The sequence below is a fragment of the Phaseolus vulgaris genome, chromosome 10 (assembly GCF_051622355.1).
Source record: "Phaseolus vulgaris cultivar YP4 chromosome 10, ASM5162235v1, whole genome shotgun sequence".
Lineage (NCBI taxonomy): Eukaryota > Viridiplantae > Streptophyta > Magnoliopsida > Fabales > Fabaceae > Phaseolus > Phaseolus vulgaris.
This window is the reverse complement of record NC_143507.1, coordinates 2,789,855-2,814,989: the sequence shown is the minus strand read 5'-3', so window position 1 is coordinate 2,814,989 and position 25,135 is coordinate 2,789,855. Positions and strand designations below refer to the sequence as shown.

Genomic DNA, 25,135 nt, shown 5'->3' with positions numbered 1-25,135 from the left:
TTCTTGCATCCTTTTCAGTGATATTTCTTTCAAGTTTAGAATAATCAGCATTTTGGTCCTCAGCTATTTCCTTCACTGTTAAACACTGCTACTTAAATTGCTATATTTTTTCCCATTGTTAATTAACTGTAGTGATTTTCATTGGTATTTTTTCACTGCATCTCCACTTTATTCTTTTGGAATCTTTTTCTATTCTTAGCGGAGAATAATATTTATGTCCTTGAAATATAAACATATCTTATGTATAAGTATCTTGATGTAGTTTATATATTAATTTTATTTATAAAACATTTTAGGGAATTGTTGAGGTGAGGTTTTGAGATAACTACAATATAATATTTAGTTTAGATTTCCCCCCCTTAATTTCTTGGCTTGAGTATAGTTTTTGTCATTGTTATTTTTATTTTAATCCCTCTTGAATAATCATTTTTTTTTCCTTGTACTAATTATATTATTTACTTTTAAGGGACTAACTCAAGTTGATTTTTTTTTTATAAATTCTAAAAAAAATAAATTTACATGATTTAAAACACACTGTCAAGGGTCAAAATTGAAAGAAAAATATAGGATCAAAATTTAAGGATTATAAAGGCAAAAAAATGAATCTTTATTTCAGAAATAAAAATGTGTTTAATTTTAATTATAAACTTATCAATGAATTTAATTTTTTTTAACAAGTAAGAATTAAACATCTGTCAGAAATTTCACATAAATCAAGAACTAAATTAGACTGAACAATAAATTTTTAGTTTCACTTGTCCATGCTCTCTTAATATAAAACTATTTCCTTTACCATTTAACTAACATCTCAATTAGATTTTGGATTGATATACTTCACTTTAATATAAATTTACTTAACATTCTAGATCCTAATCAAAATGAAAAATGGTTCTTTAATAGTTTTAAGTGGTAGTAGTAATGTTTAATGTTTCTACTCATAATTTAATTAATTGTTATTCAACAAATAAGAGCAACGAAGCTATATTTCATTAATATGCTTTGCAATCAATTAATAGTTTAAAGGTATTTTTGTTTACCTTTTAATAGATAAATGGAATGCATTTACTTATGAATAAATAGATTTATTTTCTCACCCTACTCTTACGCAAATTTCTATTAAGTTCACTCCGAACATTTGATTTTTTTTTTATAAAATTACTCACGTTTACAATTTTCATATAATTATTTTAACAACTATTATACATAGATTTTAGCATTTGATATATATATATATATATATATATATATATATAATATAAACTTAAATATATTTTTAGCTCCTATAAAAGTAACAAATTATTGTTTTGGTTTCTATAAACCTTTTTATTTTTAATCCTTAAAATTGAAATCATTGTTGTATAGTTCTTAAAGAATATGTATGAATTTTAATTTTAATTAATAATTTTTTTCTTCAATTTTCATTTCTTTAAAATGTTCAATCTCTATTTTAAATTTGTAGTATTCTTTTTAAGATAAAAAAATAAATTTAAAATCTTTAATCAATTAATACTAATATTCTTTTTAAGATAAATAAACGATATCTATTTTAGAATAAACGTCAAACACACAAACACACAATTTAAGAAACACCATTTAACAGACGTGTTCATAGTCAAACACACGAATACACCATATACCATTCAACAGACGTGTCCGAACTTCATGATTTATACGTCATTGTTTTGAAATGTAAACTAATTTCGAGGTTTTGATGTTCAATTCAACAGATCTTACATACATTGAGTCGTCCATAACTTCTCATAGGTTTACAAAAAAGTAAATCAGTTTGATACACGTAGTGCTGACAAAATAATCTCATTACTCTCATTACTTGGAATGAAACTAGACTATACAACAAAGATAGTTTAACATTACAACTAGTGTATATTTTTAGGCAAAATTCTAAAAGTGAGACCAAAAGATAGTTGGAAAAACACACTCCTCCAAAGAAAACAACACAACACAAAGACAAGAAAAAAACACTATTAATCACTAGAGTAATCATCGCCCTCTTCTTCGTGATCAGCAACAACTTTCTCTATAAACTGTTTGCGGACTCCTTCAATGACTGCTTCATTTTTACTATGACCATCATTAAGTACAGGATTTGATTGGCACAAGACTAATGCAACACCTGATATTCCAGAACATGCAAATAATTCAATAAGTTACTACTTCACAACTTTGTAAGAATGTAAAAAAGGTAAGAAAAGGGTTGCCACGAGAGATGAACAAATCTAATCAAGGGACACTAAATAAGGTAAATACAACACCGTCTACACTGCTAATCTTGTAAATTAGTATAGTAAGGACATGGTTACATGTTTACTAAGTTACATGTTCTCTAAGTTATATGTCAAGTGGCAAAGAGACTATATATACATGAGCCGAAAACAATGTTTGGTCTATCTTTTTCTTCTTTTTAAATTTAGCAGCCACTTTAAATTAAAACTAAAGGTAAATACTTCAAAAAAATAATTGTCTGTTTGCTACTTCGTCTTATATGTTTTTTTTATTAAAGAACCTTGGAGGAACAATACCACAAGATAGTTGTTTTAGTTGGAGAGCCATAAACTTTAGAAAATGCATACTGGAATCCCATATTTTAGTGTGGAACTCTTAAGTCATACCTTGCAATTGAATCCTAACATTTTTACAAACCTAAAATTGCTTTTAAGGTAAAAGTTATTCGGTAAAAAAAAATAACCAACTTAGTCAAACCAAGTGGATTGACACAAAATTTGTCTACAAAGAATGAGGTGTGGAGTATGAGACAAAGGAGTGCTAATGATATTGGCATGACTACCAAAAGGGTAGAGACTGATAGAGACAAAAAAAAGCCACAAATACTAATAACCTTCTTCCCACATTGATCTTCAAATGCTTGGAGATGGAAAGATGGTTGCAGAAGCTTGGAAGGAGGAGAGATTTCGGTGGAAGAATTGGAATAAGGAGAAGGATTCTACAGGAGAGGTGAGGCCAACTCCTCTAGGAAGGATGGGCGAGGATAGCCGAATTTAGGAGGCTCTCCTAAGGTGACTCAAGAACAAGTAGAGTGCTAACTTGGACAACATTTCATTACTAATTCAAAAGTCAATTTACAAAGGCGTGGAGAGTCCTATATATAGCCTTGGGGGCTGGTCATTGAGGGAAGTATCAAGAGGGAAATTTGAATTCAAATTCCCTTGATTCTAGGTTATAAAGTGGATCAAGTGACACTTGTCCACTCATGCTTCCCGCATTTGAGCAATATGCTCAAAATGAGGAAAGTATGTGCTCCCTTCTAGATGGTGGACATTCTATGGTTTCTCTTGGTTTAAGTGAGTCCAATTGAAACTCTAGCAAGACTACTCTAACCCTAATCTACTCAGGGTCCAAGTACAACCCCAAAACCCCACACTACTTGGCCTAAATACAAGGCCCAAATGTCCTACACTACTTGGTCCAATACAAGGCCCAAAATATCTTAATCTAGTCTGTACAATTTATTACAGATTAAGGCCTGACCCAATTTGCTTGTCAGCTCCTGATTAGATCTCTAGGTCTTCAACCTTTTTATTTTGTGGATGTTGTAGCTGGATGGTTTTCCATCAAATATTCAAAACATGAAAGAGGAATACCATCAAAGAGCAGAACAATGTACGAAACCTAGGACAAGGAGTCCGAAGCCAGGAAATTAAACTAACCAACAACACGAAAATCTCAGTACATTAGATCTGAACCGCACAACAATAACAATGTAATGTGAGAGAACTGCAATTACTCAGAGGAAATTTGCTAAGTGGGAAGAGTCTATTGGTCGAGAAGTTTAGGTTTTCTAAATTGTTTCAGGAAGAGAAAATGAAAAGAGATGGAGATGGTATTCAAATTGGAGTCTTGCCAAAAAAGCTCCGCATAAGCAGATCTTAAGCTCCTCCAAAGAGCTGCTTTAAAAGCTCCTTTAAAAAAACATAAGCTGCTTATGAAAAGAGTGTCAGCTTCTCCTTCTAAGGAGAAGAAAAGCCACAGAACAGCTAACCAAACACTACCTAAATGTAATAATGTTGTCAAAATGTAGACCAAAACAAAATCTGACTAATTAAGCAGATTATCAGGATCAAGGTTATCAATGACAGATGGAGGAAGGCCAACATTTCACCATATAAAGACGCAATTGTGACCCATGATGCTGCCATAGTTGGCCTCCCTTCACAAATTGACGGCGGCAACACCTCATTATTATAGTCTTATGGCAGCACTAGTCCTTTAACAAAATTGATCAGGATTACATTCACACTGGAAACAAAATCCTTTAAACTAGTTCTAGTATGTCATAAAAAATGCATCACTTCTGGCTAGAAACTCCACTGAAAGCTTGCCCTTAATTCCATCAAAATAAAAGAACACAAAACAACGAGGCTGGCAATTTTAGACATAAATACCTTCAGGAGTACATCTTCGCCCAAAACTATGCAAACCCACATAATTTCCTTTAACTGCCCCATTGTTGTAAACCAATAAAGTGGGAACATTTCGATCTGGATAGTTTGGGATACAATCTGTAGATATTATCTTAACAAATTTCGTTGCAGGATATTTTATTGCCAATTCTTCAATGCTTTGCATCAACAAGCCACATTCAGGAATCCTGTCAAGAACACATAAACAATCACCATGAGAAACACGAGCCTGAAAAACCATAGATTATAGAATCAAAGAAATTCCAAAATCAAATCATACCCTTCCTTATAAAGGATGACAACCACCCAAACATCAGATGGAGCCTGTGACACCTCTCGAACAAAATCAGATCCTGAAATAGGAATCACAGATCCAAACCTCGGTATTTTAACTGCCTCTTGCATCTCAGCCAACCTCTTCTTCCTATAGCATAAAAATGATTCAATTAAGAACAAGTAGACTAAATACAAACACACACACACACACCTAATTTTGCTTTCTCCTAATCTCATTTATTCCTACTTTTCAAGTAAGTTCAGCACCAAAAAGCCATCAGCAAGAGGGCAAATAGTCTCTTAAGCATTAATTCGCTATAAAATGTTAAATCCAGAAAACAATATCTAACAAAATTGTATTCAATAACATAGAAAAGATGGAAAAAAGGGTAAATAAATAGACTCCTAAGCATTAATTTGCTATAAAATATCAAATCCACAACATTTCCCAACCAAATTGTACTCATCAACAAATAAAAAAACAAACAAATACAAGTCTCATACAGTTGTTCTCTACCAAACAACACAAAGAGCCCCACCAACGAATTCATGAAAAGCTTTAAACTTTCTTCATTCTCTACCACCATGGAGAGAAACAAAACCAGCCCACGAAAGAAAAAGCTTGAAAAAAACAAAAAAGTGAAGCATAACCTATATTCTTGGAGGAAGCGATCATCGTCGAGGTCGTCTTCGAGGTCTTCGAGTTCTTCGGAGGTTTGGGAATCGATCCATGTTTTGTCTTTGGGTTGGTGATCAGATGAAGGGGTGAAAGGTGGGGGCTTGAAAGCGGGTGGCTTTGGGGGCAAATTTCCGAGCTTTGTCTGAATATCGTCCCACTGAGTAGAGGCTCCTTCAACGTCCTTGTACACGAAATGGTAATCGCCCATTCTTCTATATTTTCTCAAAATCTGGATACTGATTACATAACCATTTGGGGTATTCAAAGTTTTATCTTTTAGATCATGCCCAATCAAATATGCAATCTTAAAGACAATGAACTTTTATATATAGAGAGAGAATGAGTTAAAACAATATTACTTAGTTCTAATCATTTTGTTTTATTTATGATTTTTATTTTTTTTATGACTATGTTATGTTTTTTTTTTAATTGTTGGATAAATGCTTTAAATTGTTTTGAACTATATGAACTGTTTTGAGCTATGTTGGTGTTTTGGTTATTTTTTGTGTGTTTCATATATTTCAATTGTTACATTATACTATTTCAATTCTCGTGAAGTTTAAAGACTTTTTTTCTATTAGCCGTGTGTGTTCTTTGTAAAGTCTTAAAAGGATTACAATGAATATTTTAACCTAAGAAAGTATGAAACTCGAACACTCCTTTTAAATGACGTGTCGGTGTATCAGACACCGACACTCGTATGATACCGGTAGGATACGTATTTGTGAAATGTCCAATTCAAAAAGTATTTGTTAGATTTATGACAATTATAATACGATTCTAACACAATTTTAAAAAGAAAAAATACAGTAATTTTTTAAAAATTCAAACTTTATTATATAAATTGTTATTATGATTATAAAAATAAAAAACAAATTATTGTGAATCAGTTAAGAAAAATATCTTTATGCTCCAAAAAATAATCTGACTTGTCCACATAAATCTTTATTATCAATTTATATAATTCATAATTATATAATATATAGATATCCGTATCCTACATTTTACGTATCTCCGTATCCGCGTGTCCGTGTCGTATCAGTATTCTGTGTCTGTGCTACATAGATTTTAACTAATTAAATTATTGAATTAATATGTTAAAATTACTTAAAATGTTTTTAATCTTTTAAAATAATGTTTTAATAGGTTACGATCACTTGTGTTCTCAAAAGGTTTTATCAGTCTGTCTTTAACATATTGAAACAATGACTTGATTTGTTGTTTTCACTAGTAAGTGAAATAAACATTTTATTTCGAAATTTCAATCTATTAAATATGACAGATGCTTTACATATAACTGTATTTTCTTAATCATTTGGCGAAAGTAATTTTAGAATGATTTTTTTTTGCAAAATAAAATAAAAACAAAGATGGAACTATCATCCTCCTGTGATTCCTTTTGATTTCTTCAAGTAATGTTTCTAATTACCCTGTCAAAAAAGAGAGAGAAAATCATTCAAAGGAGAATTTAATCCTTTTTCTTCACATTGTGTAAGGTTTACAGGTGCAAGTTTCATTGAAGTTTTCTGAGAAAATATGATCACTTGCTCCTGTTTGGTTGACACAGATGACTAAAATGAACTTTCAGTTTCGTAATTTACAGGAAATGATAACAAATTGTGCAATAAGATTGCCAAGAAACTTCAGATGAGGATACAACTCTAAAAATGGTTGTGATTTTAATAAGGTCTCTCTAGGAACAGCAGGAATTACTCCTGCTAAAGGGTTTTCTACTGGGATTCTAAGTAATATACAAGCAAAACATGAAAATACCCTCATTTACCCTAGTAATGAAATTCCTTATTGAGCTTAAAATTCCAAAATTATTGGTGAATATATCACTTCCATCACGTAGTTTGTTTCTGGGCAGCATATGCAGAACAGCTTTGCAAATGACTTCAGTAGGGTCTTTGGCCATTTGATCCTCTAGAATCCTTTCCTTGAGGTGGCCAATATACCTACATACCATGACTTAATGCCAAAATAGAATGAATAAAACTGAAGACTAAGGAGCATAAGAAACCAAATAAGCTAACTAATACTACAAGTGCATACAACTTGCCCTGTATGCCAGTAGTAGACCTTCTCAAAATTGATTTTGTTCTATTACATCCATTTTCAAACCATCAGTCCAAACATAGCCAAAAAACTATGACATTACAGTTAAGTTCAAAAGGAGCTTACTTCCTAAAATCATAGACACTAGAAAACTGCTTTAACTTGATATTGAAACAAATATCAATGTCGTGGACATGTAGTTACTATATGTTAGCTTTGCATAAAAAATCAGCCATAGTAGACCGTCAAGATTAATGCGTCTAAGTCCAATAGCAGCTCTTTGCTAATACAATGAAAACAACTATATTGAACTTGAAAAATGATGCAGTTTTAGTCTAAACTACAGACCTATCTAACCATTGGGCAAGGGGATACAAACTTTCAACTCCACTTAATTACAAAACAAATTCAGTTTGTTCTCTTCAAATGTCAAAAGTGTCCATGCAGAAGAGTATTATTCCTCTTAAAATAACAAATTGTTACATCTTCACCATTTTAGTTATACCACCTAAAGTAACAGGTTCAATTTCCCTACCAAATACAACTTACAACATGGAAAAAAATAGGTATGTTTGCAAGCAAACAAAAACAGTGTAATAGGGAAAGAATTAAAACTAAAAATGTATTCAATTGTGCTATAATATTCTGTTGAACTGCTCTGTTTCTCCATCAATTTCTTTTAATTTTTCCTCATCTTAAATTTACATCACTAAACACATCTTAAACTTTGACCTATCCTAGATTCAAAAAATCATTCAAAATAAACAATCGGCTACAGTCAGCTCAATGAAAAATGTATACAGCAGAAACAAGTTCATACATACATTATCAAGTTCTAAAAATATGCAGCTGCAATAAAAATCCCCACGTCCAACTATTTCCAGTTGAAATCTTCATGGTCAAAATTTTCAAAATCAATCCCAAACAAGTCAACTATTAACGAAATCAATTTCACACGAATTAAGTTTTGCAATAGTAGTGTTGTTACTGATAAGAAAAACATTGTACTAATAAGTTGCAACCCAACCTAAAAACGAATTGAATGTGGTTCCCATTTGACTAAACAACAGTTTCCTTTTCTTTATCAAGATATGTTAGTTCAAACTGATAAGTGAAAATAATAATATAAGAATGAAACTTAGTAAGATTCAGTACATCACAGTAATCAAATTTAGACGATAAGAAAGCCATTGCAATTTTGATTATCTAATCAACTGATATATTCCAGCTCTTGGTGATATTGCCACATTATTTATATTCTGAGTTCTAAATAATACATCGTGAGCAAGTCAACCATAGTTACACAAATGAAATAATATCTATTGTAGTCTTATAATTATACAAGGTCTCCAAACTTTCAACTCCACTTAATTGCCGCTCTCTGTAGTGTTGATTGCATGGTGAGTCATGTCAGAACTTCTGAATTGAAATTGAAAATCCTAACCTGCAATAATCCACACAAAAAAAGAAGAAAAAGAAGTCAAAACACATCTTAAACTTTGACCTATCCTAGATTCAAAAAGATTATTCAAAACAAACAATCGGTGCCTCTACAATCAGTTGATGAGAAATATATACAGCAGTAACAAGTTGATTCATTTAGTTCCTAAATACATTATCAAGTTCTAAAAATATGTAGCTACAATAAAAATCACACATCCAACTTTTCCCTGTTGAAAACTTTATGGTCAAAATTCTCAAAATCAATTCAATCCATCACATTCAATACTTCATAGTAATCAAATTCAGACGTTAAGAAAGTCAACTCTAGTTCTATTCTTGAAAGAAAAGAAAAAACACAATTAAAGGCCTAGACCAAAGAATTTGAAAACTTTATTTACTAGGACAAACTGTCATACAAATAGACGGTTTTCAGTTACTTATTTCTACTAGAAATGCACACCCCAAATTAAGAAGCAAAAGTAGGTCTACTTTGTGTCAAAAGAATGAGATATAGAAACATTAAACAACAACAAAATTCAAAATTAAAACATACTTCTAAGCTTGATGATCAAAAAATTCTTGATTCTGCATTTCTATATCTCTTGACAAGTTAGTGAATGAGTCCTCTATTCCGAAGCTTGAAAAATCAATTTTTGACCAGTCGTCCAATCCTCTGTTTGGAAAATCAAGATCTGCATAATTGTCTCTTTCCCTTTCAGACTCAGAAGTAGAAATCTCTTTTGAAAACGACTTGTCCAAGTTTTCAAGTGTATGGGAAGAATTAACATCCAATACCCCAGTACTTGTCTTGTCCACACTATCACTCTTACTTGCCTCAGGAGGAGAAATGCCACGATTATTTTCCTTATAAACCATTTGTTCCTGAGGTTCAACCATAATGGTTGAAATCACATTGGAAGAAGGGACAATGACCTCCCCATTACATGTTGCAACAGGAGAAATACCAGTAACTGGAGTAACACCATGTGTATCACTGTGAAATGAAAAGGGTGTGGGATGTGTAGTCGAGATGTGTGATCCGCTGATTGCAAAATTCCCAACCATTGACTGAGTCATTCCAGAAGAGGATCCAAAATCTACCTTATTAACAGGAGATGGTAGCGGCATGTTTATACCTACAAAAGAACAAAAGAGGATAACATAAAAATACAATTGAGGATATGAAAATTTAGTATAGACTTTACAAAAGGATAAACAATTATACCTTGGACTTGTTTCGGACCTTGGACTGGTTTCTTCTTGCCGGGTGGTCTACCACGAGGTTTCTTTGCAACTCCAGACTCATATACTGCTGGACTATCTTTTCTGTTCTGGTCAAATCCTCTAACCATAGGTGTTGAGAAGTTTACACTGTTCATGGGTGGTGAGGGTTTAGAAGGTGGCAAGGACGTTGTGTTTTGCACAGGAAAAACCATAGTAGTAGATGCAACTAAAAAAAGGGAAAAAAACAATAAATCCCAACGTTAAAAAAATGGGAAAGAACTGAAAGATGAACACGAAAACCATATTTTAATTAATCAAAAACCAGAAAAAGTGTGCACACACACCTGGAGGAAGAGTTGTAATGGAATTTTGCATTGGAGGAACAAGTGCAGAATTAGCGATCACGCCTGCGACATTGTTATTCGACCAGGGTGATGATGCATTGAAAAGGGTCATAGCGTTCTGCATGTCTTGCAACAGCCTTTGGATTCTGTTTTTCTCCTGCATCAGCAACACCTTCTCTTTCTCCAACTCTATATTCTGCTTCTTCATAAGTATATACTGACTCAGCATCTCCTCCAAACTCAACATATTCTGTGAGACAAAAAAATAAAATTGAAGAGAAGAGTGAAGAAAGAAATTTGAAAGAGAAAAAGAAAAGAAAGAGAAGATTGAGAAAGAAGGAAGAATAACCTGATTTGGTAACGCATTGGCAAAGAGCGAAGAAGCTTCATGGCGAAAGCACGCTCGCGTTTGGGAGAATTGGTTGCGAGCAAGATATTGATCGACGATGAAGGCAAGTAGAGCGCGGGAAATATTACCCCTTTCACAGTTCATTGCGAAGAACAACTTTGAATGCGTTCAACAATGGTTTCAGAAACACGAAAGAGAAATACCAGAAAGACGATCAAATGCAGAACTCAATATTTTCTGCGCTCTGAAACAGAGAAAGGAAGAACAGAGTAAGGAAGAACAGAGTAAGAGTCTGTGATGAGTCTTGAAGGGAAGAAAGAAATATAAAACTTTCAAACTTATTTATACTTTCTCAATTTCGCTTAATTTCTCTTTCCATTTTTTTTATTTATCTTTTATCTTTTTCTATCTAATATCTTCTATAGATTTTTTTTTCCTTAATTATCCACACATTAGTTAGAATTTTATCTTTTTACCCTTTTTATTCTATTAATGATATGAATTGGGCACAATAAAAAGATCAAACATTAAATATTTTTTCATATCTCTTGACATTTTAGTAAATTTTAGTAAAATATCAATAGATATGATTTTTTTTATCAACATATTATTATTATTATTATTAATAATATTTTATATTAATTTGAGACTTAGAAAATGAATGATTTTATTTTCCAAAGGATGAAATTTCAATCTAAGAATTGTCAGAAAAATTATTTGACTAAACCCTAATCTTTAATCAATCAGTATGAATTTTACTTATATTGATTAGTGTTATATTTAATTATTTTATTTTATGTATAGTACAACTTAAATATCAAATTGGAGTTGTTGCAATCAAGAATATTTTAGGTTCTAGGATAATTCTTGATATGGTTAATTTTATGTTGTTAAGATTTCATTTTGATTTATTTTACTGATATGATTTCATTTTATTTTATTTTATTTTATTTGCTTTGGTTTGTTTTTATTTTATTTGCTTTGATTTATTGCCTTTGATTTTCTTGTTTTGATTTTATTTTATTTGCTTTCATTTATTTTTATTTTATTTGCTTTGATTTATTGCTTTTGATTTTCTTTTATTGGATTTGTTTATATTTTATTTTATTTGCTTTTATTTTGTTTTTTTGCCATGCAGGTCTAGTGTGGTCAATAATAGAGTGAAAACAACTATGAAAATTGAATTTGAAAAATGATGCAGTTTTAGCCTAAACTACAGACCTATAATATGTCAAATAAAATCAGTTTTATTTATAAAGGAGAGAAACACACATCATACTCCAATTGTCAAAATCAAAATATAATACCTTATGACATTTACTTACATTTCAACTAAAAAAAATTAATATTAAATTTGAAAGAAACTGTGTCTGCACTACAATTATTTGAAAAGAATGAGTTAAATAAAACTTTGAATTGAAACTTGGTTTGATGAACAGTTACTTTAACAACCTCGAACACACAAAAAGAAGGCACAATTGAAAGAAAAATTTAAGAGAAGTGTAAGAAAAAAAAATTGAAACGAAAAAAAAAAAGAATAATAAATATCAAAAAAGGATGTAAACTACAAAAACTTAGCTTGTTTTTCATTCTTGTATTTCTTATTGAACCAATGTCATTATCGTTTATTTTGTTCTGATCAATTCATACAAGTTGTATAAATTCTCATTGTTTAATTGTTAATGACCCTATTTTTTATTTCTTTTACTCTGCTTTTTATTTTTGTACAACAAGTAAAGGCGGAAGAGAAAAAGATAGAGAAGCAGAATATTTCGAACTTACTTGAATACAGGACATTCAGACTTTTGCACATGTACAAAGTTATCTTGATGTTATTGTTGATGTGGATGTCAACGCAGAAGATGAATACGTTCCGAATACGACATTATTGTAGAGAAGAAGAAAGGATTATAAAATATATAGGATTTTTCTTTTCATTATTATATTCCGCTTTATAACATTTTAAAAACGATATTATAATTTTGTTTTAAAAACTGTTTCACCAAGCAACTTCTTTCTGTTTTTACTTCTTTCACTTATTATTTTTTTTAATTTTTAATTTATTTATTTCACGTTGTAACTCGATTTTTATTTTTCTTATGAGAATCAAATAAATCATAATACTTTTTTTTTTATAAAGTTTTTGTGTTAGGCATCACTATGCAACTTGACATCTCAGCTAAGCTGACACCTCAAGTAATAACAATCATTTGCCATCACATGAAAAAAATATTATTAAAAAAAGAAAAAAAGAAAGAAAATACAAAAATATGGGGGGACTAGACCAAAATCCATATGTTAACACAAACGATACATAGGTAGATTATACCTATTCATAAAGAATTCTAAGAACAGACTAGCTGGGAGTCTATTATACCAATGAAATGATTCTCTATGAATAAATCCTAAATTAGCCAACTTATCAGCACACGCATTCCCTTCACGAAAAATATGAGTTACCCTAAACCTGATTGTCCCACAAAAATTAAGACAAGTATTCCATCGATTCTGAAGCATCCACGGAACATTAGTCCTAGCAGTAAACGCAGCACAAACCAAGGCAGAATCATAATACTTAACAATTTATTATTTTTATCTCAATAAGAATAAATAAAGAAAATAATAAATAAAATTTGAAAATTTTAAAAAAATTTAAAATTTAAAATTATATGTTTTATACCATTTGATTATTGTTATAATTTAATTATATATTATATATTATATTTAAATGATATGTTTTATCCGCTCTGTGTTTTCGCTGAATAATAATAATTATAATTATATTTGTAAATTTTATAAACTAGTGTATAATTATAATAATAATAATAATAAATTATTTATAATCAGAATTCCTGTGTGAACTTGTTTATAAATTTTATAAAAGAGTGCATAATAATAATAAGAATTATTATTATTTATTATTTATTATTATTGTTATAATAAAAACAACAACAAATTTATAATGTGAATTCGTGTGTATAAAATAGTGCATAATAATAATTATAATAATAAAAACAAATTTATAACGTAAATTATACTCATAATTCAGTCACGATATTTTTAAATTATATTTTTATTATTATCAAAATAGTCTCTCTTATAAGGTATAAAAATAAATGTTCATGCTTTATTTTAAGTCTCTTCATTTATGATATTCTGAGTTTTCTTGGTTTAAAATTTGGAGAAACCGTAAATAAACGTACATGTTTTGTTTTGCTCTTGTCTTTTTATGATCTCATGTTCTAATTATAATTTTTTTTCAGTAACAAGTGAATGAAACTAGTATAATTATAAACTGAATCTAACAACTGGAAATCAAATAAATTAAAAAATGTGATTCCTTTTGAATTTTTCAAGATATTTTTTCAAATGCAAAACACTTTACTTTCTTCATTGTGACACTTTAGTGTCATGTTTTATAGAATGATGGTGGAAGTAATAAGAAAAACATCTAACAAGAAACCAAATTGAAACTATAACAACAACGAACAACTACCTCAATTTAAACCATGTAAAATCATTGCAATTTTTTTTATTATATTTCAACTCTTGGTGATATTGTCACATTATTTATATTCTGAGTTCTAAATAATAAATCGTCAGCAAGTCAACCATAGTTACATAAACAAAATATATATTACATAGTCTTATAAACAAAATATATATTACATAGTCTTATAGATAATGACAGATTTACATAAAAAAAAAATATAAAATGTCTCTAAACTTTCAACTTCATTTAAGTTCTATGTAGTGTTGATTGCATGGTGGTCATGTTAGAACTTCTGAATTGAAATTGAAAATCATAGCCTGTAATAATCCACACAAAAAAAAGAAGAAGAAAAAAAAGTTAAAACAAATTCAGTTTTTCTCTTCACATGACAAAATGTTCATGCAGAAGAGTATTATTCCTCTTAAAATAACAAATTGTTATCATCTCCACCTTTTTGGTTATACCACCTAAAGTAACAAGTTCAATTTGACTACCAAATACAATTTACAATAAAATAATGTGAAATAGAAACATTAAATAACAACAAAATTCAAAATTAAAACATACCTTTGACACTACTTCTACCTTTGAGCACTACTTCTAAGATGAATGATCAAAAAATTCTTGATTCAGCATTTTTATATCTCTTGACAAGTTAGTGAATGAGTCCACTATTTCGAAGTTTGAAAATCATTTTTTAACCAGTCTTCCAATTCTCTCTTTGAAAAATCAATTTGTAACCAGTCTTCCAATTCTCTGTTTGACAAATCAAGATGTGCGCTATCGTCTTTTTCCTTTTCAGACTCAGAAATAGGAATCTTGTTTGAAAATGACTTGTCCAAGTTTTCAACTATATGGGAAGAAGTAACGCCCAACACCCTCATACTTGTCTTGTCCACCATATCCTTCTTACCAACATCACGAGGAGAAATGTCACGATTGTCTTCTTTATAAACCATTTGTTCATGAGGTTTAACAATAACTCTCTTGATTGAAATCGCATTATAAGAAGGGTCAATGACCTCCCCATTACATGTTGCAATAGGAGAAATATTAGTAGGCGGGGATACGTCATGTGTATCACTATGAAATGAACTGGGTGTGGGATGTGTTGTCGAAACTGAATTAGTTGAAATGTGTGATACGCTGGTTGCGAAGTTCCCGACCAATGATTGAGTCATTGCAGATGAGGATCCAAAATCTACTTTGTTAATAGGAGATGGTAGCGGCATGTTTATACCTACAAAAGAGGATAAAGTAAAAATATAATTGACGACATAAAAATTTATTGTAGACTTTAAGGTTTAGGGTTTAGGGTTTACAAAAACATAAACAATTATACATTGGACTTGTTTCTTCTTACCATGTGGTCTACCATGAGGTTTCTTTGCAACTCCAGACTCATATATTGTTGTACCATCTTTTCTCTTCTTGTCAAATCCTCTAACCATAGGCGATGAGACGTTTACAGTGTTCATGGATTTAGGTGGCAACGATATTGTGTTTTGCAAAGGAAAAACGGTACTAGTAGATGCAACTAACAAAAAGGGAAAAAAATACAAATCCAAAGGTTAAAAAATGAAAAGAACTCAAAGATTAATAATCAGAAAAAGTGTGCACCTACTTGGAGGAGTTGTATTATAATTTTGCATTGGAGGAACAAGTGCAGAATTAGTGATCATGGTTGCGACATTCGACAAGGGTGATCTTGTATTGAAAATGTCCACAGCATTCTGCATGTCTTGCAACAGTCTCTGGATTCTATTTTTCTCTTGCATCAGCATCACCTTTTCTTTATTCAACTCTACATTCTGCTTCTTTATGAATATATATTGATTCAGCATATCCTCCAAACTCAATAAATTCTGGGAGACAAAGAAAACAAAGATTGAGTAGAAGAGTGAAGAAAGAAATTTGAAAGAAAAAAGAAAAGAAGAAGAAGATTAAGAAAGAAAGAACAAATGAATAACCTGATTTGGTGGCGCATTGGCAAAGAGTGAGGAAGCTTCGTTGTGAAAGGAAGCTCGCGTTTGGAAGAGTTGGTTGCGAGAGAGATGTTGATCCACAATGAATGCAACTAGAGCACGAGAAAAGTTACCTCTTTCACAGGTCATTGTGAAGCACAACTTTGAATACCTTTAACAAGATGGTTTCAAAAACACAGTACCCAATCAAATCAAACAAAAGAGGAATACCAAAATGACGATCTAATACAGAACTCAAGATTTTTTGCACTCTAAAATTAGAGAAAGGAAGAAGATAGTGTGAGTAGTGTGAGAGGGTAAGTGAGTTTTGAAGAAAAAGGAAAATATAAAAGTTTCAAATTTATTTATACTTTCCCAATTTTCTTTATTTTATCTTTCCATTTTTTTTATCTTTTCATATCTTCTTTTATCTAATATTATCTCTATATCTTTATCTTCATTATTCACACACATTTACTCAGAGTTTTATCTTTTTTTATCCTTTTTATTCTATTAATAATATGATGGGCTGGTCCAAACACATCACATTACCATATTACCCTTAATACATGCACATTTTTATTTTATTTTAGAAGGGACATATGTACACGTTTATGACACGTGGTTCCTTTATTTAGGTTAAATTATAATTTTATTTTTAATTAGATTTAGTTTGATCTTTTATTTTTAAATTAAATTTAATCGTTTTTAAATTCAATCAAGATGGTTTTCTTTTCTATCCTGAGTTGTGAGTTAAAACAATGGTGATTTCTTAGTTAAAAATATTTCCTTTACAAGTATTATTTTTATTTTTATAGTCATGTTCCAACATGAAAATAATTATTCAAGAAATAATGTACAGAAATTTAATTAACTGAGACTTACAAAAAAAATTATATTTTATTATTTAAATATTTTTAAAAATAAGAACAAATTTTAAAATTTTAAAAATTTATAAATTCTATCCTAACCATCTCATCTTCACAAACTTAATAAACTTTCTGCACAAATCACTCAAAATTCGTCATTGACGCATCTTATTCTTAATCCAAACACGGATTCACATCTTTCTTTCTATTTTCTATTTTTTTAATATAAGAATTGTTAGAGTGTAGAAAAATTATTTCTTTTAATCAATGAATCAATGATTGTATGAATTTTACTTATATTCATCAGTGTTATATTTAATTATTTTATAAATAAGATAAGATTTTAGGTTAGTTTTAGAATATCAAGAATATTTTAGGGTCTAGGATAGTTCTTGATATGGTTATTTTTATTTTGTTAAGATTTCATTTTGATTTATTTTACTTATATGATTTCATTTATTTTTATTTTATTTGCTTTGATTTATTTTTATTTTATTTGCTTTGATTTATGGCTTTTGATTTTCTTTTCTTTGATTTGTTTTGATTTGATTTGTTTTGATTTCGTTTGATTTTATTTGATTTTGTAAAATTAGGAATAAGATTAAAACAGATTAACTACTTACGTTGATTCAACTATTAACTATCACCATTTAAATTCACTTTAAATTAATTAATATCACACTAATCAATAATATAAGTAAAACTCATACAATCACGAACTCGTTGATTGAAGATTAGGGTTTAGTCAAATAATTTTTCTACACTCTAACAATTCTTAGATTTGAAATTTCATCATTTGTAAAACAAAGTCATTCAAAATCTAATCCAAATAGATTACCGATTCATTGAGGAAAAAAAATAATCAAACTCAAGCTTTCATGTGAGACTCCATAAATAATGTGTTGTATAGATAATAAAAAAGAGAGTAGAAGATAGAAAAAAAAAATGTCAACCTATATTGTCAATCAGCCTCCTTGCTATGTTGAAAGAACACAAAGAATGTTTACCAATTGAGGTTATTAAAGAACAGAGTAAATTTGGAGCAATTTGAGAGAAAATACGAAGAAAGTAAGATTCTTTAGATTAAAGTATGTAGAGTAAATTTATAGAAAATATTTAGTAGAATTCGTGAGTGATGTGTGATGATTGTGAGAGAATTTATAATTTTTTTAAAATATTTAAAATGTAACTTTACAAATTTATCATTATTTCTAAAAATATCTGAATAATAAAAATATGAGGATTTTTTTATGTAGATTTTAATTAATTAAAATTTTATACCAATATATTGAATAATTATTTTTTTAAAAAAAGTATGAATTAATCTTTCTCTTTAACAACCTTTTTTTGTTCTTTTCTTTTCTCTTTCAAATTTTCACCTATGAGTTGGCGTTCCTTCTTCACTCTTCTCCTCAATTTTTTGTTTTGTTGGTGTCCCAGAATTTGTTCAGTTTGGAGGAGATGATGAATCGATATGTGTTTATGAAAAATCATAATATAGTGTTGCATAAAGAAAAGGTGATGGTGATGCAAGAGAAAAATATAATCTAAATGTTATTGCAAGAAATGCATAATGCTCTCCACAGTTTCTATGCAAGATCGCCCTTGTCTAATGCCGCAACCATTATAACAAATTTTGTAGTTCTTCCTCCAATGCAAAATTATAATACAAATCTTTCATGTTGTTACACAGTTTTTATAGTTGTTAATGAATTCAAATATTGTTAATGTTGATTTTTTTCATTTTTTAGTTCCTAATGATTTATTTTTTCTCTTTTATGTTAGTTTTGTCTACTAGTACCATTTTTCCTATGCAAAACACAATGGTGTTGTCACCTATACCTTGTCATCACCTATGATTAGAGTGTTTGACAAAAAGAGAAAAGACACTCCAACAGTAGATGGGTCCACAGTTACAAAGAAACCTTGTGGTAGACCACCCAACCAGAAAAATAAAGTCCATAAAGTCCAAGGTATAGAATTGTTTATGTATATGTAAAGTATACACTATGTTTTCATATGTCATCAATTATTTTTCTTACTTTATCGTCAATTATATGTATAAAGACACTATTACCATCTCCAAATAACAAAGTATATGTGATTTCAACCAATTGAGTCAGTGTTGAACCTATAAAACAAATGGTTTGTAAAGAAAACAATCATGACATTTCTCCTATTGAAGCACACAATGGTGAAACAAATAAGGAGAATACAAACTACACAAGTAAGGGGGATACAACCAAGACAAGTACGAAGACATTGGACAAGTCATTTTTAAATGAGATTCGTACTTCTAAGTCTGACAAGAACACAACCGATTGGGTACACCTTGAATTTTCAAACACACAACTGGACGATTGATCTAAAGTTAATTTTTCAAACTTTGAATGAGATGACTAAAATGTCAAGAGATATAGAAATCCTGAATCAATAATTTTTTGATCGTCAAGGGATAATCCTTAGAAGTATGTTTTAATTTGAAATTATTTTGTTACTTAATGTTTTCATTCACATTTTTTTGACACAAAGTGGACTCGCACTCTTAATTTGTGATTTGCAAGGTTCACTCAAAATAAGTTATTGAAAATAGTCCATTTAAAAAGTCATCATGAAAATTTATTCGAATTAATAAACCTTTAATTGTGTTTTTTTTTCTTTTCTTTCAAGAATAAAACTAGAGCTGACTTTCTTCAAGTCTGACTTTGACTACATCAATTCTTACAAAGTTTCATTTTGTTATGTTGTCATTTAAGATGAAACCTACTCTTTGGTTCATTAGTTGGATGTAATGCTTACCTATACTTTGAACAAGCATATTTTGAAGAAAATATATAGTTACATAACATGTTAGAAGAGCATTTGAAAAATGACAATAATTAGGTGCAATTATTTAAATTGTAACAAAACATAATGAATTTGGTTCGGCTTAAGCATACAAAGAAATAAATACTTAGTTAAGCTTTTAGAAAAAAAACTACTATAAGAGTTTCGTGGAGGCTTTAAGATATATCATTTTTATATTATTAACTTTTGAATTGATTAAAAGTGAACAATTTTATTATACCCATCACAACTTATGTTATGATAAATGTATTTGTTATCCATATCTTAACTGTTATCAATTATTATATAGTAAAGCAGATTCAAATAAATTACATTATTCATTAAATTATCTTTTAGTGCAGTACTGAACCAATAACCGTCTAAAAATAATTTTTTACTTATATATTTGGAAACAAGAAAAAGTGTTGTATAAATCAAGTTAAGATAAACCTTTTTATATGCTTATAAGGTCATGTTTAACAACAGAATATAAATTAAGTTTAATTGTACTTTTAGTCTTTATATTTTATAAAATTCACAATTTAACTTATTTATTTTTTAATTATTTTAATTTAATTTAATTTTCATCTATTATCTTATTTTTTCCTTTATATAAAATTATTAGACTAAAATAATATATTTATTTGTTTGTTCACCTTAACCTAAAATGACAAAGCTTGACCTAGGTATGGGATGACTTAATTTGACTTTTGTCCATGTCTACTTAGCTTGATTTGGGTTAAGGCTTGCTCAGTTTGACTTGGGTTAGGTTGACTTAGTTGCACTTGGTTTGGGCTGACTCTACGTAACCTAGGTTGGATCAACTCGATTCGACTTAAGTCTAGGCTCACTCAACTTTATCTAGGTTTGGGCTTACTCTGCTCGACTTGAGTCTGACCAACTTAAATTGACCTAGGCTAGAGTTGACTCAACTTATTTGGAGTCTGGATCGAATCGGCTTAATTAGGTCTAAGCTGGACTCGAGCTCGGGTTGACTCTGACTAGACTTGATCTAGGCCAACTCGACTTGTCTTAGGTCTAGGGTGACTTAATTCGATGTGTGTCCAAGCCGAATCAACTTGACTTGGACATGGATTGACTGAACGCAATTTGAACCTAGGTTAACTTGACTTAACTTGGGTTCATAATGAATTGACTCAACCTTCTCTTGGACCAACTCGACTCAATGTGTGTCCAAAAATTAATGGATACAGGACAGGAATAAAAAATTAAGGATTTTTCCTGGCAATGAGCACCCATTTGGTGATCGTCCACTCGAACCTTACCTAATGTCTCCGAGAAGTATACGGGAAATGAGGCCACGAGCAAGGTGTGTCATGGTCAAGCACAAAAGAAAGTTGAACAACAACATAGAATGGTGATGAAAAGAAAAAAAAAATAGACACATTCATAAATGAAAATAATTTAAAAAATGTCACCGTCTTTTGAAAGACTACGTTTGAGGTAAAAACGCATTTAATAAATAGTAGTTATTTTAACATTTTGCACTAATGAATGTAGCAATATAGTCAATTGGAGAATTTTTGATTTGTGAGAGTATGATATATTATGTAAATGATCAAAATATTAAAAAATATAGATGTCTCAACAAACAAAGAAATATATTATTTTAGTCTAATAATTTTAATTTTATATAAAGGAAAAAAATAAGATATAATGCAAATTTAAATTAAATAAAAATAATTGAAAACTAAATAACTTAAATTATGAATTTTATAAAATATAAAGACTAAAACTACAAATAAAATTAATTTATATTCTTTTGTTAAACATCACATTATGAAAGGTTTATCATAATTTGATTTCAGAGTTGCAACATTTATCAAGGTACAACACTTTTTCTTTTATTTGTAAATATATAAGTACACATCTATTTTTTCTATGGTTAGGGTTATTGGTAAGTATTAAAGGAAATTTAATGAACAACGTAATCTATTTGAGTTTATTTTATTATATAATATAATAATATAATAATTAATAACAATTCAAATATGAATAAAAATAATATTTATAATGTGATGGGAAATTTATAATAAAATTGTTCACTTTTAATCAATTTAAAAGTTAATAATATAAAAATGATATATCTTAAGCCTCCATGAAACATTGCTTATTTGAAGTGTGTCACACTAATTTGAAGATTGTTGTAGGAATAGAAAAAGCATAAAAATAAAGCAACAGAAGGTGAAATTATTATTGATACATTTTAGTCATCTATTTCGAAGTTTGAAAAATCAACTATAGACCAATTGTCGAATCTTATGTTTGAAATTCAAGGTGTGTCCAATCAATTGTGTCCTTATGGGACTCAGAGGTAGGAATCTCATTTGGTGATGACTTGTCCAATGTCCTCGTACTTGTCTTGGTTGCATCTCTCTAACTTGTCTAATTTGTATTCTCCTTATTTGATTGATCACTATGTGCCTCAATATAAGAAATGTCATGATTGTCTTCTTTACAAACCATTTGTTTTACAGTTTCAACCATAACTCTATTGGTTGAAATCTCAATAGGCAGGGATGCATTAGAACATTGAAATGAATTAGTTGAAATATGTCATTCCCCGAGTGCACAGTTCTGGACCAATTGAGTTGTTGCAGAATTGGATCCAAAATCTACTTTGTTATTTGGAGATGTTAACAATTTCTTTATACCTAGAAATAAGGATAAAGTAAAAAATGTAATTGATCACATATAAAAACTTAGTGTATACTTTACAAAAATATAAACAATTCTATACCTTGGACTTTATTTTTTTGGCCGGGTGGTCTACCACGAGGTTTCTTTGCAACTATAGATCCATCTACTATGGGAGTATCTTTTCTCTTTTCGTCAAGCTCTTTGATCATAGGTGATGACAAGCTTACATTGTCCACGGGTATAGGTGACAACGACAATGTGTTTTGCATATAGGTTTAGGATGAAAAGAACTCAAAAATACAAAAATCAACATTAACCATATTTTAATTCATTAAGAACTAGAAAAATAGTGTACCAACCTGGAGGATTTCTATTAGAACTTTGCATTGGAGGAACAACTGCAGAATTTGTGATAATAGTTGCGGCATTGGACAAAGGTGATCTTGCATGGAAACTGTCAAGAGCATTCTGAATGTTTTGCAACAACATTTGGATTCTATTTTTCTCTTGCATCACCATCACCTTTTCTTTCTCTAACATTATAGTCTGTTGCTTCATAAATACATATTGATTCAGCATCTCCTCCAAACTCAACAAATTCTGAAACACCGCAAAAACAACAAATTTGGGAGAAAAGTGAAAAAAGAACGCGAACTCATTCGTGAAAACTTGAAAGAGAAAAGAAAACAACAAAAGGTTAAAAAAGTAGAAAGATTAACCTCATTTGTTGATGAATTTGCAAAGAGTGACGAAGCTTCATTGTGGAAGATGGCCTGCGTTTGGGAGAATTGGTTTTGTGAGAGATATTGATCAACAATGAAGGCAACTAGAGAGTGAAAAACGTTATCCCTTTCACAAGTCATTGAAAACGACACCTTTGAATGCGTTCAACAAAATTGTTTCACGAAAACACTCCGAATCAAATCAAATACACAACTCACAATCTTTTGCACTTTGAAATCAAACTTGAAGAAGAGAAAGTGGAGAAAATATTGTGAGATAGTGTGAGATGGTTTGTTATACTTAAGGGAAAAAGGGAAATACAAAATATTACAAATTTATTATGATAACAATAATATAGTTTCCTAATTTCACATATATATTTCTTTATTTTATTTTCTTTCCATTTTTATTAAGGTCTCCTTATTTAACATTCTGACTAGATTTTTTTTCTTAATTGACTAATCAAAATTTAGTGGTAAGAGTTATATCCTTTACTTTTTTAATAAATTAATATTAATTAGAGTTTAATTTATTTAGAGGGTTAAAAATGAAGATAATATGTTATTTACTTTAATTATCTTTTGTTATAGTTTTTATGATAGAGATTATCGTAGTTTTGTGTGAAAAAGGTTACACTATTCTTATTAAATATTTTTTTTCTTTCATAAACATATTATTATTATTATTATTTTATAAACGTAAATAACCAAAATTTCAAATCATATTACTTTATTAATATTTTATATTCATATGAGAAAATATTATTGAAATTTTAAATAGAGTAACCTCGCAACGAATTGTCGTTATTTACGCTTTAAAAATATTACACTTTCTAAAATATACAGTTTTAAAAAGATATTATTAAAAACATTAAAAGAATATAATTTAAAAAATATATAATTTTTGAAATAGTGTTGAAAAAAATTATTTGGTGGTTACTTTTAAATAGAGCAGTTATGGGCTTATTTATTAGTAAAAGGATGCTCAATTATTTTATTAAATAAAAATATTATTTTATTTATTAAAAGTTAAAATTACCTTATTAAAAAGATGACAAAAATAATAATAATAGGTCCAATTTGAAATGTGTTTGGCTTCATATAATTTGAAAACTAGAATTATAGGTATTTGTTTGAGATATCTTCAAAAGAAAAGGAAGGATTTATAAAGAAAGATAACTCTACTTAAATTATTACTAGAAAGTTAATCAACATTCACAACACAATATAATTCTTCAGAAACTCTTCTTAAATGGTGTGTCTCGGACACCGATACTCATTGACACCTGTAGGATACGTATCTGTGAAGTTTTCAATTATTTGTTAGATTTATGTCAATTCTATTATGGTTTTAACACAATTTTAAAAAAGAAAAATACATTAATTTTCTAAAAAATCAAACTTTATTGTATAAATTGTTATTATTATTATAAAAATAAGAAACAAATCATTGTAAACCAGTCATGAAAAACATCTTTCTACTCCAAAAATTAATTTAGAACATACTTGTGCGCATAACTCTTTATTGTCAATTTATATAATTCATAATTATATAATATATAGATTCGTATCCTACATTTTAGAGATTTTACGTATCTCCATGTCCGTGTCGGTATCGTATCAGTGTCTGTGCTACATAGATATAATTTTATGTGAAAGAATTGTTTTGTATAACACTCTTGCTGTCCCTTTCTTGTACTAAAAACACAAAATTTAGCACATATAGTGTAATCACATATCGCAAAATTTAGCACATACAGTGTAATCTTTACCCGAGACCTAAAACCT

The 25,135-nt window shown here is 29.4% G+C and overlaps 2 protein-coding genes and 1 pseudogene across 2 annotated transcripts; all 3 read right to left on the bottom strand.

The window, feature by feature from the left end:
* Positions 1 to 1,706: 1,706 nt before the first annotated feature.
* Positions 1,707 to 5,748, bottom strand: LOC137818523 (uncharacterized). The gene is made up of 4 exons (XM_068621994.2): positions 5,367 to 5,748; positions 4,720 to 4,863; positions 4,422 to 4,627; positions 1,707 to 2,134 (listed from the first exon to the last, which is right to left on the bottom strand). Exons 1-4 carry the CDS (start codon positions 5,600 to 5,602, stop codon positions 1,986 to 1,988), a joined length of 735 nt encoding a protein of 244 aa, XP_068478095.1. The 5' UTR covers positions 5,603 to 5,748; the 3' UTR covers positions 1,707 to 1,985.
* Positions 5,749 to 9,450: 3,702 nt separating this feature from the next.
* LOC137819083 (uncharacterized) lies at positions 9,451 to 10,956 on the bottom strand. Its single transcript, XM_090296564.1, has 4 exons — positions 10,813 to 10,956; positions 10,464 to 10,713; positions 10,067 to 10,345; positions 9,451 to 10,031 (listed from the first exon to the last, which is right to left on the bottom strand). The coding sequence occupies exons 1-4, from the start codon at positions 10,954 to 10,956 to the stop codon at positions 9,451 to 9,453; spliced, it is 1,254 nt and encodes a 417-aa protein (XP_090152690.1).
* Positions 10,957 to 14,976: 4,020 nt separating this feature from the next.
* Positions 14,977 to 23,488, bottom strand: LOC150024152 (uncharacterized; annotated as a pseudogene).
* Between the last annotated feature and the right edge of the window lie 1,647 nt (positions 23,489 to 25,135).